Raw genomic sequence first — 12,659 nt, forward strand, 5'->3', positions numbered from 1 at the left:
CTCTCTAGCACATGTTGAAGGTAAAAAACCTGCGGAATGTTCAATTTTTGTGCCATTATTTCTTCTGGGGAAATCGTTGTAGAAAATTTGTTCTTGTCTCAGAGGACGTGTATAATAGCAGAGAATGCCAGGACATCATCAATGGAGGCAGTTCAAAAGATTTTACGAGGGGCATGGTGATCGGACTGAGAAAGACAGGATGGTCTATATGGCAAATCTTAGCTGACACACATCTGGAATCGTCTACAGTGCTCTAGCTGTGGCAACAATGGTTGGAACAAGAAAATTTTGCAAATTCGAGAGGTGCCAATGCAGCCAGTGATGTAAACACGCATAGATTGATGGATCTGCTGATAAGTAGCGGTGCACTTGCAAGTGATTTCTACCTCCATTCTGCAGCATGTTCAAGACACCCAGGATGTCCCCAAACCGACCAGAACCATTTGCTGTCAATTAGTGGCCTGCACTCGTGCGTCTGTTAAGAAGACTGCCATTGACTCGACATCATAGACACCAGTGTCTGCAATGGTGCCAGGCTCGAGCGATCTGAACAATGGGCTCGAGCACATGGTAATGTTCTCAGATTAATCAGGGTTCTGTTTCTCCAATGATAGTCGCTGCATATGAGTGTGGCTTCGATGTGGAGCCGTGTTCAATCTGGCAGCAACTGTGAAATGCCTCATTGTGCAATAACATGGCATCATAGTTTGGGGTACAATTGCATATGGTAGCAGATTACCTCTAGTTTGTATTCAGGGCACTATGACGGCCTAACAATTTGTGGATGATATGTTGTGACTGGTGATACTTCCTTATATTCAATGTGTGCTCAATGCCCTTTATCAGCAGGATAGCACCTGATCACACACTGCTGTTATCAACCAACGTGCTCTGCAAGGTGTACAGATGATTCCCTGGCTACCATTCTCTCCTGATCTCTCATCAATCGAACATATTTGGGATGTGAATGGATGCAATTTGCAGATTCTGCCATTGCTGTGTTCAGAAGATAAACTGTGGCAAATGGTTGACAGGGAATGGAGGAGCCATTCCTCAGAACACCATCTGTAGTCTCATTGACTCTGTACCTAGATCTGTTGCTTCATGTATCACCATCCTAGGTGGTCCTGCAACCTACTGTGCTGACACTGTTCTCGTTCTGTATTATTCATACCATTTCGAAATAAAGATAACTTATTGTTCATTGCTGTCTCTCTCTGTTTGCTGAGCTTCATCACTTCCTTGCAATTCCTTCTTGGTGTTGCATTTTTAGTGTCGGTTAGTGTATATTCCCACTCTGTTACCTGGCTCAGAGAGCTTAATTTTTTTGTTCTTTTATTTTATTTTGGTGAATTATGCTTTTTTTTTTTTTTTTTTTTTTTGCTTTAAAAATGATTGAATTATGTAATTTTTATGTTCTGGTTAAAGTTTTTATGTCTTTGATTAATCTGCATGCAATACTTGTAGAATTATCAACAATTTTAAACTTTAAGCGTTGAGTTAAGCCTGACGAAGCTCCATTTTTACTTCCTTGTACGAAGTAAAAACGGAAGTATTGTAATCGCGAAAAGTTTCAGGCAGCATGTTTCAACGAAAATATCCATTTTGACCGCAATCGAATGCAATTTAACGATGTTTTTGCGTGATATCTGTACGTAAGGACAGAATAAAAGACTTGTTTCCTCAAAAAAAATTATAAAACTGCTTTAAAATGAATTCTGAAGAGAATTTTTCGTGGCGTCTGTACAAACGTATGTACGTACGTATTTCGCATAACTCAAAATCGAGTAACCTCAGAACGTTGAAATTTTGTATATACGACTGCTATAACATGTAGATGTGCACCTCGTATTTTGTTGCAATCGGCTGCACCAAACGTATATAAATATATTTATATATATATCCACTCTGTTACCCGGCTCAGTGATCTCAGTTTCTTTACTCTTATATGCTTGTAAATTGTACATTTTTTGCTTTAAAAATGATTGAATTATGTTGTTTTTATCTTCCGGTTAAGGTTTTTATGCCTTTAGTAAATCTGTATGCAATATTTTTAGAATTATCAAAATTTTTAGAATTATCAACAAACAGAAGACTTCTAGAAAAAAGGAAACACAGAAGTCTTCTGTTCCTCAACATTGTTGGTCCGAAAATCACACTTTCAATTTTTCTGCTGCCAAAATTATTCAAAAAACATCTTCCGTTGGAGAACTGGATTTTCTAGAGGCATTTCACATTCATAAAAATCTTTCTGTTCTAGTTAACGATCCTAATTCCAATCCAAATTTGCCCTCGGCCTTTAAAGAAATTATGTTTTAGTTCTGGTTTTACCAACAGATGGCACCACTTGCTTATTCTTGTCCAGGCTTTCTTATCTTATCTAATAATTATTTCCTATCTTGTTCATTTGCAGTTTTACAGCTGAGGATGGTGGTTCGGTAAAACCATCGAAACTAGTCCTGTGAAAAGTTTGTAAATATAACACTGATTTTTGTTGTTTGACTTCTGAATTAATTTTAAAGTTGTTTAAGTGCCGCTAAGCCTTATAATTTTTTGATGGCGGCCATTGCTTGTTTACATTTGAAACAGGAGACTAGTGGATTTGTTGCCAATCTAGAGAAACTTAGCTTCGCAACAACAAAGATAACGCCTTCATTTATTATTGCCAATTAAATCATGCTTAATCCTTTCTGGAATTTTTTTGACTAAATATGTGTTTAAGATTTACTTCGTTATTTTTAATATAGATATTTTGAGTTTTTATGTATTTTTGCCTTCTCGTGAAATGAGAATTGAATTAATTGAATGAGAAATACTCAATCGTCTTTGAAAAACTGTTTCTTTTTTGTTTTGTTTGCTTAATTTCTTTTATACATCATTCTAGCTTTATTATAGTATTTGAACAGAACATGCGGCAACGATTAGATCTTTAAATCTGTTCTTTAAATGATATAAATTTTGTGCATTCTGAGTTATAATATGAACGAAATATAATACTGTTTAGTGAATCTAGCACCAGAGTGTTGCTAAGGTAAACAAATAGAGTGAATTTTAAAGAATGCATTTATTCTGTTGTGGTTTATGCGCTGTCGGCGAAGTAGATTTAATTCAATCCAATAAGTTTAAATGAAATGCAAGAAAAAATGCGTATAATTTAATGTTCCGTACAAGGAAGTCATGTGGTGTACACATCAGATTTTTTTAAGATTTGAAACTGTAAAATAGTGAATTCAGTTTCTGCACCTTCAATGTCTTTTTGCCGAGTGGAAACTTTTAGTCCGCTTTGTACACCGAAAAATCTGCTTTCTTTCCCACTGGCCGAATTGCTTGTTTTTGCATATAAACTCTAATTTTAACAGTGAAAAAAGTGATTTTAGCTGTTTTAACTGTATTTGGTGTTTTAAGTTTTTCTGTATTTTACAATTTTTAATGAAGTTTTTTTGAGTTTTTATGTATTTTTGCTTTGCTGCAAAGTAAGAACTGACGTATATCTCTAATGCAATTCGAAGAAATAAGTTTAAATGAAATGCAGCAAAAAATGTGTATAATTTAATAAGCCATACAAGGAAGTCATGTGGTGCCCACATTAGTTTTTTTTTAAATAATTTTTCTAAAACAAAAGAACGTCCCTTTAATATATTTATTCAGAGATAAGTAATTTTCTCAAACAAATTGCACACTTTATTTACATACAACATTTAATGATCAACCCAGGGTTTAATATTAAATTTAGCACGTATCAAGACATCATCAGGCATACTGCTATTTGGAAATTGTTGGACATCAAGAGTTTGTTGGATCAACCAAAAACTCAGTTCAGAATGATTAAAACCAAATGGTAAAAGAAATTTGTGAGACTTTCCCAAAACTGCATGTGGTCATGAAGTTAAATCTTCTAAGAGTTATGAAATTATTAATTGCAAAGAATCCGTACTTAATTTAAGTTATTAGTTTTTATTTATTTAATTTTTATTTTTAATTAAATAGACTTTAATGTAAAAAATTGATAGCTTCTTTGAATTCAGTTAAAGTGAAAGAATATTGGCAGTTGGTAAGCCATACAACTTTTCTTATTTAGCTATTATATTTAATTAGTGCAGACTGACAGTGGTGTTTATAGTGAGCACTATGTAAACAGTAATCTTTTTGAACCTGTAATGTAGTAAATGAAACTTACGTTTTGTTGTTAAATAGAGTTATTTCTTGCTGCTTTACTTGTAGCTTAGTCATTGGTGTTCATTTTTTTCCAAAAGTTTGTATGTATTTATACACTTTCCATATAAATACATACATATACTTTATGCATATACTCAGGGCTGTGGAGTCGTCAGGGAAAATGACCGACTCCGACTGCTGGAATTTTAATGATTCTGACTCCCTCTCTATATATGTAAACACATGCACATGAGTTACAGCTTATTTTTTTAATATAAAAGAAGTAATAGATATTACAGAAAAAAATTGATGCCATAGCAAATTATTTATATAAATTAGCAGTTATTATGAAATGGAAAAACTAGCATTAGTTATTTCTAAGAAACAGTATAGCTTCGGCAAGATTTTCTTTGTTGGAGGGCCATAGATCCGATTTGATAAACTTCAGAGCTGAAAAAGAGGCTTTCCACACTAACTTGAGTAGAAGGAAGAGCTGTTACTATTAGGGCTACTTCTTAGGATAGATTTTTATAAGTTCTAAAAGAGGTGTCTTGCAAGCACAATCATATTTCTCTATTTCTTCCAAAGGCCATGTAGAAATCTTGTTTGTATTTTTTCATTTTTATATCTAAAGGCTCTTGTTTTTTATTTTCATTCACTTTGCCTTAGCCTTTTCAATATTATCTCAAAATGTAATTCATCAATGGAAAAGGATGATAGAGACTCAATTGTAATGTCTGCAGCTTGACTGTCCTGATTCAAATTTAAGAATAATTTCATTCTTAATGAAAGTTCATAGATGACTTTCTTTGCCTTTTTAATTCGTTTGTCATCCGAGAAAATTCGGTGTTTTGGATGTCTATATATTGAACCCAGCAAGATCTCATTGTCTATAGATCTCAAAGTTTCTCTTTTTTTCATTAAAGAAATGATTCCTTCTGCAATAAACCTTCCATTTCAAAAAGAACAAACATCCCATTCTCAACTTCCTGTCAGTTCTTCAGATTGCAGCTTTTTTGTGGCTATATACAGTATAGAAAGAAGAGTTTCCAGTTCTGCAAGATCATTTCACAGTCTTTCTGTTAGTGAAACATTAGTGTTATATACATCTCCTAAAAAAGTTCTTAATACTAAAAACCTCTTTATCATCAAATATGTACTTCCTTATCGCATTGCTTGATCAATAATTGCTCCTTATCCTGCTTGCTTCCTAAGAATGGCATCAATTTTAGGAGTTCTTGCTGCTATTGCTGCTTACCGAAATTTACCAGTGAGATTTGTAACTAAATGAATCAGTTTAATCACTAGTGGCAAATATCACATCCATCCTCCTCCCTTATATTTATTTATTAATAGGTCAATAAAATAGAAAATAACTATTTATTAATGTATACAATTCATAAATTAAAGTAATAACTCAGGTCATTAATTTTTTCAATTCATTTTAATTTCATTTCAGATTCAAACTGTCCAAAGAAAACTGGAGTCGGAGTCGACCTGTTTTTAACGACTACAGCTCCGACTCCTTTTACTCCAAAATCTGCCTGACTCCGATTCCAACTCCATGACTCCGACTCCATAACCCTGCATATACATACTGTCATAAAACTCGCATAATTATCTTTATTTTGTTCTATGTTTCATTTAGGTGACCCTTATATGTTTAGTTGATTTTTATTATGACATCATAAATTTTAAATGATTCCATAAACTTTTATTATACATGCATAAAGATGCTTAAAAAATGTTTAAAATAAGTTACTCAGTAATGTAAAGTTTCTTTTAAAAATCCGATCTTTGTTGTAATAAGAGGACTGAAAATCGGAACATGTAAATAATATATTTCTGTGAGGGGGGGGAATCTTCATTTAGTGTAGCTGCTGTATTTATAACATTTGCTGTTGTGACAGCTGAAATTTGTGGAATTTTTTTTCTTCCCCTTTTTATATTTTCTCTTCTTAGCTAAAAGATAATAAATTTTACATGAAAAAAGCAAGTCTTTGTTACCATAGTTGATTATTTATCCTTTCTGCATTATTATATCCTCATGACAATTTATTCAGCTTTTCCTCACCATGAAAATTGCAGTATCATAAAAGAAAAATATTTGCCAGACTTTTAATTTGCATGATATCTATAACGCAGTTAGACATGCAGATGATTAGTTATATAGGATGTGCATATCATAAACATATCATGATAATCAGGTTTCCTCGTCATTTGTTTATGTAGAGATCTAAATGTGCCTTATGTAAGAAGATGGAACTCAAGCCAACAACTGTCTAAGTTTGATTGTGAGCTAATTATAGGTATAATAGTTATACTGTATAAAGAACAACATGAATTTTAATGAAAAACATAAGTTTAATAGATGTGGTTAGTAACAATCTGGGACTCTGATAGCACTCATTAAAATTGTTACAATGGGAATGTGGTAGGTCAACAGCACACCTGAAATGGTCATAGTTTGTCTGGGCAATTCCCATAGTTCCAGCGGGAAAGTCCGAGCACCTGATGCTCTCCTGAAAACTCCACTTCTCGCTCCAAAACCTTGATTGTCCTCTCATGGTATCGCTAATTCTCCACTGAATTAGGGGGGGGTTCTGCAGCAGGCAACAAAAGGCAACTACATTCCAACTTCAGTGAAAGATTTTCTATCCTAGGAACTATTGGGGTGAACTTGGAGGGGAGAAACCAGATAAGAGTTAACCATGTGACTTTATCACAGCACATTAGCTTATTCCAAAATTGCTGTTTGTGTTGATGAAAATGTGACCATTTTACTCCTTCCAGTTTTTATTTAGTAAAGATATGCTGTTGCTTAGTATTATGTGAAATATTCAAAAGTTTGGCAGTCTGAAATTCAGTATCTAACCATGGAGTTCCAACTTTACTTGCAACAACTGTTTTTCGACCATATATGTTACTCATCAAGCGTACTGTTTTTCTCAAAACATTTTGCTAAAGATTCTTTCTGATGTAAATGTTACTAATGAAGCTGTGTATAATAGTTAGTCTTTGCAGAATATTTCTGCTGTTCTGAATTTAAAAATACTTTTAAAGCATGAAAGGTATTTAGCATTAACTTTACATCTCTTTAATATCTTCTCTTCTCAGCATTAACCTATTTTATGTATTACATTCCTGTGTAAGGATTTTAGCAAGTAATTATTTAAAAGGGAATTTTGGAAGAATTAATTTTTTTATTATTATTATTTTGCTTTATTGAGTATTATACTCCATTTGCTTTGAATGTGATTATTATGCAATAATTTGTGTGAGTTTGAAGTGTAAACATAAAAAAAATTTAAAAAGTAAGTATCTAAATATCAGTTTTTACTCCAAAGGTTTTTACAAGTCACAGTTGCAGGTCTGCAGCCATCCCATCCGCCTAGTGTTCGAATATGTGCAGTCAGAGCTGTATGGGGGTAAGTAACAAAAACAATATTTTGCATAAATAAAAATTTCATTTTCACACGGGAAAAAATAATTTTCAGGTACCTTTATTTTCATTTAAAATGAAGGTTCTCTCTTACTGTTTATTTTTTTAATGTAGTTGATTTACTTTTCTTTTTTAATGTTGTATCTGTAATGTAAGATCTGAAGGCAGTTTTATAGATTCCCACGATTCTGGAAGATTTCAGAAAACTATGACAAATGTGTCCATGGTATTAATACATAATTTCTTACTTTTTGGAGAACATCTGGAAGAGCAATGAAAACATAATAGTTGAATGTTTACTATTATATACTGGAATCTTTTTCTTAACATTTTTATCTTCCCTTTATTTTTTCTACTTTCCACTAGACACAAGCTTGGAAAATATCAAAAATGCATCTAATCTTATCATATGGACAGGCGTTATAGAAAAGAATTTTTTATCAATAAAGAAGTTGAAAACTAACAATTTAAATTATTCATCTAATATGTCTTAATGCATCATACCCAGGGCAGGTAGTATACATAGGGATGGTGCTAAACATTTTCCCACATGATGCAATCTCTGTGGATCCTAAATTCTGCTTCCAATGCCTGTTCTAAATTCTAAAAGTTTTGACATTTCTAGATTTTGTTGCTCGATGTGTCACTAAATTCTAAAAATTCTGCCACACCAGCTCTATACCGGACCTTACCATATATATTTCATATTTCTTCTGAATGTTAATGTTACTAAAGAAATAAAATTAGCAGCTTTCTCTATACATTCTAAATGCATTTAGTGTTTTTAGAATAATAAAAATTTTTAATTAAATCCACAAATTCTAAAATGAAAAGGAAACATGGAAGAAAAAAACTGAATACATTAAGAGAAAGAGAAATTATTCTTCAAAGATTTGTACAGATATTATTATGTAAATTACTCAGTTTACAATTTCACTATAATTTCCATTTTCTCACCGAATGCAAATCACTTAGCCAGTTTTTAAACTGAGGTTTTTGGAGTGTAAGACAAGAATGTGTTTCTGACCTCCACTTGCTCCCTGCATTAGTTCCTTCCAGCTCTGATAACTTGTAATTATTCATCTTTACATTACCGCTGCCGACATTTGAATTTGTTATGACGATAGAGTTACTGAGCCAGGTTAAAATGAAAGGAAATTGTATAGTCTTTGATCGCTAGTCCATATTTTTAGTTTGAATTTGATTCATCTTGTTTAATTACATCACCACGAACTGTAATTGATTTTTTTAGCATAAGAACATGCCTTTATGTTTTAAGTTCTTTTTAAATACAGAGTTGCCAACTCTCCCGATTTAGGCGGGAGACTCCCGATTTTCGACCGCTCTCCCGCCAACCCGATTTACAATATATTTCTCCCGACTTTTTCTTATTCTTAATATTTCTCACGATTTTTATGGAACTTGGCTTAATACTTCGTTATATGAACAAAAAAAAAAGTGATTTTGGACGTCTGAAAGCAACTGAATTTTCTCTAGATTATATCTAAAATGAAACCTTGCGAATCAGATGAGAATTTCTGCTTTGTGATTGACAGCATACGTATCCAGCAACGTCGTTCTTCCAGTTGTCCAATGGGCATCGAGCTCCACTGCGTGTCATCTGGCATATATTAGCCAATGAGCACAAAGCAAGCTCAAGGCCATTGGCCGTTCTTTGGATGTTCTTTCGCTATTTCATTCATCTCGTCCTGAGTTGTGTGAGTACACGTGCCTTTAGGAAATAGTTTTAGAAATTATTGTCTTTTGATATGTCTGCGAGAAAGGTGAAATACTCGTGCACGTTTCAAAAATCGTACACAGTTGACTTTCCTTCCATTATTTCTTCAAGGAAATGTAATAAATTTGCGATGTGTACTATCCGTCATTGCGATTTTTCGATTTCGCTTGGTGGAAGGGCAGATGTTCTCAAACATGTGCGTACACAAAAACACAAGGACAACATGAGTTGTTTCGAAAAAACGAAAAATTAAATTTTTCTTCGGAAACAAAAGACCAAAAAATGATTAATGCAGAATGTCTGTTCTCCGCCTTTTTACTGGAGCACAACCTGCCACTGAATGCATCGGATCACGCTGCAGCTTTATTTAGAAAAATGTTTCCCGATAGTGAAATCACTAAGAAATACTCAAGTGCAAGGACCAAAACAGGTGCAATTGTTAAAGAAATGGGTTTGAAAAATAAATCTTCAATTATTGATTGCATTAAAACAGCTCCGTTCTGCCTCTCTACGGATGGAAGCAATAATACCAATTCAAAACTGTATCCAATTGTTGTTTCTTTTTTTAATCCAGAGTCTTCAGAAATTGAGTGCAGTTTACTTTCTGACCCCACTTTAGAAGGACATTCGACAGGCTTTAATATAGCACAGCTAATTTTTAAAACTTTAAAATAAAATGCAGTCCCTCTGGATAATTGCTTAGCGCTTGGTGCCGATAATGCACCAGTAATGGTAAGCTTGAAGACTAGTGTTGCAGGCATCTTAAGAAAGGCAAATTAAGATTTGCAGATTATGAGGTGCACCTGTCACCTCTTAAATTTAGCAGCTGAAAAAGGGGCAGCTTCTTTACCATTAAATGTGGATGAACACATTGTTGATATTTATTATTATCTTGAAAGGAGTTCTAAAAGAAAGGGAAAATTGAAACAGTTCCAACAGCTGCATAATACTGAAATGAGAAAAATTTTGATTTTTTGTAATTTCTGCATCATTCAGCAATTCAACTGGCAGTTCTCAAAATAATACTGCAAAATATAAGCGTAAAGCTGATACAAATTTCTCTCAAAATAAAAATTAAAAAAAATTGCTCAACACACGAAACATTTTTCGATTACTGTAAGTTTATCTTGTGAAGAACGAATATTTATGTTTTTTTCTTCGGACCTTAACAAAGCTTTTTGCTTTTTTTTTTTACAATTCATTTTGCCATCATTCGATGTTCTGAACACAATTTGACAAAACAAAATTCCATTAATTCATGTTTTGCAATCAATGATTTATGATCTGTTTAAAGACATTTTATCAAAGTTTGTAAAACCAGTCTGTGTTTTGTCTTGTCTATACTATTAAAATTGGTTTGGACCAAATTTAAAATCACCGTGAGCGGGCTGGCTGCATGGGTGTTTTCGTGATTTCCCACATGTGCATATTGTATGCAGTATCTTCTGGATGCATAAATGAATAAAGCGAGCGCAGCCCCTGCAAAACCGCTGAACACTGGTAGTTGGGTCCAACTTTCGAATCCCGGCGAGCGGGCTGCAGAATGCCGCTAAAAAATGGTAGTTCGGTTCAACTTTTCAATACCGGCCAAATTTAACATAGGATATCTTTTAAAAAAGAACAATGATAAGCGGGCTTCAGCCCGCTCAGGTGGCGGGCTTGCCCGCTAGTAATTCTATATATGATGTGATTTATGGTGAAACAGAAAATCAGAAGGAAAATGAAGATTTGGTAATAGGAGCTGCAACTACAAAAGTAGTGGAAGAACTTTCAGAAGAAGACAAAAATAAGTTTTATCTTCATGTTAGAAGTTACTTCTGTCGAGTATGTGATTACACACTACATAAATTTCCAGTCAACGATGAATTGATTTTGCATGCTAAAGTTTGTGATGTTTCTGCTCTAGCAAATGCATCTTTTTTTGATATAAGGTACTTTTTGAACAGATTTCCTGTGTTACTTCGTTTAGTCATGAAAGATGATGATATTGATGTTGCTACTGATATACTGCAGTCGCAATTTTGCAGTTTACAATTAGAAAACTTGGATGAAGTTATAAAATCAGCTAGGATTGACACCCAGTGGAGGTTAATTGGAAAATTGAAAGGTGCTGATGGAATTTTAAAATATAGTGAACTCTCTAGAATTATGTTGCCCATCTTGACAGCTCCCCATAGTAATGCGGAGAGTGAGAGGATTTTCAGTGTTGTTGCGAAAACGAGGACTAAATTTAGATCTAATATTAGTGATGACACATTAGAAAAACTTTTATTAGCGAAAGCAGGCCTACGTGGCAATTGCTATGAACAAAATTATGAAGTTTCTTTCTTAACGAGAGCAAAATCTGCCACTGTCCATAACATTTGTATAAAAACTGATTAAAGTGCTTTTTTTTTTTTTTTTTTTTTTTTTAAATGATGAAAGTAATAAAAATGTTTTTTATGTCTAAGGTATTTTTGTTTTGCTTGCATTTAAGACTTAGTAACTATTTAAAGTTAATTCATTATTAAAAACTATATTTTTATCATTTTAAAAAGTCTTTTTAACATTGTGAAAAAATCTCCTGATTTTTGAGTGTCATAGGTTGGCAAGTATGTAAATAAGATGCTTATTCAAACCTTGTCTGACTTTGTAGTTACTTTCAGACATAGCGATAATTTGCTTGACATCTGTTCAGAGGGTTTTGAACTATTTAACTTTCACCAGATCAAGTAAAACCTCATAGGTACATTTTGGAGAGGTTGACAAGTTAGGAGATAAAACATGCAGAAACTAGTGAGAACATTGTCTTGTGTGTTGAGACGAAGTTCTAACTGTTAGAAAAGATGCTTAAAGAGAAGGAAATTGATATAAATTAGCCAAAATATGTGGAAAGTCTTCAAATTAAAAAGATGCATAAATATTTTGTTGAGTGTTGTTACCACAAAACATAACTATTTTGTAGCTTTTAATGTGTAATTATCCTAATAGCGTTTAAGAATTAATGCCATAAATTACATACATTTTAAACTGTAAAATTTTATTAGATTGTGATTATAATAGTGCTTTTTTAACAAATATTGTTAAAAAATAAAAAAATTTAATAGTGCCCATGTAAATCCATAATGAGTAAGGTTATCTAATACCTAATTTAATTACTTATAAGTAACTGGTTACCTTTAAAAATTATCTCTGCATTTTAAAGCGAGTTATTGCCTTTCATTAAGCCTTTTCGTGGTCACAAGATAAAAAACAAAAATGTAAAAATTCTTGTAAAACCTATTCTTCCAGGGTTCGTAGCGCTCCTTGCAAGTGCTTATAAGTACTTATATTTGAAAATAAAAA

The 12,659-nt window shown here is 33.0% G+C and overlaps 1 protein-coding gene across 3 annotated transcripts in view; it reads left to right on the forward strand.

Moving 5' to 3' along the window:
- Positions 1-12,659, forward strand: part of Ipo9 (Importin 9) — a 210,007-nt gene that overhangs the window by 100,038 nt on the left and 97,310 nt on the right. For all 3 annotated transcript variants that reach the window (XM_085819244.1, XM_085819245.1, XM_085819246.1), the window contains exon 14: positions 7,503-7,583. In XM_085819244.1, the coding sequence (XP_085675370.1) occupies positions 7,503-7,583 (81 nt within the window). The remainder of the gene's footprint in view (positions 1-7,502; positions 7,584-12,659) is intronic.

Source organism: Stegodyphus dumicola, chromosome 6 (genome assembly GCF_044657685.1).
Source record: "Stegodyphus dumicola isolate Sdum_Otavi_A_Nest chromosome 6, ASM4465768v1".
In the NCBI taxonomy this organism is placed as follows: Eukaryota; Metazoa; Arthropoda; class Arachnida; order Araneae; family Eresidae; genus Stegodyphus; species Stegodyphus dumicola.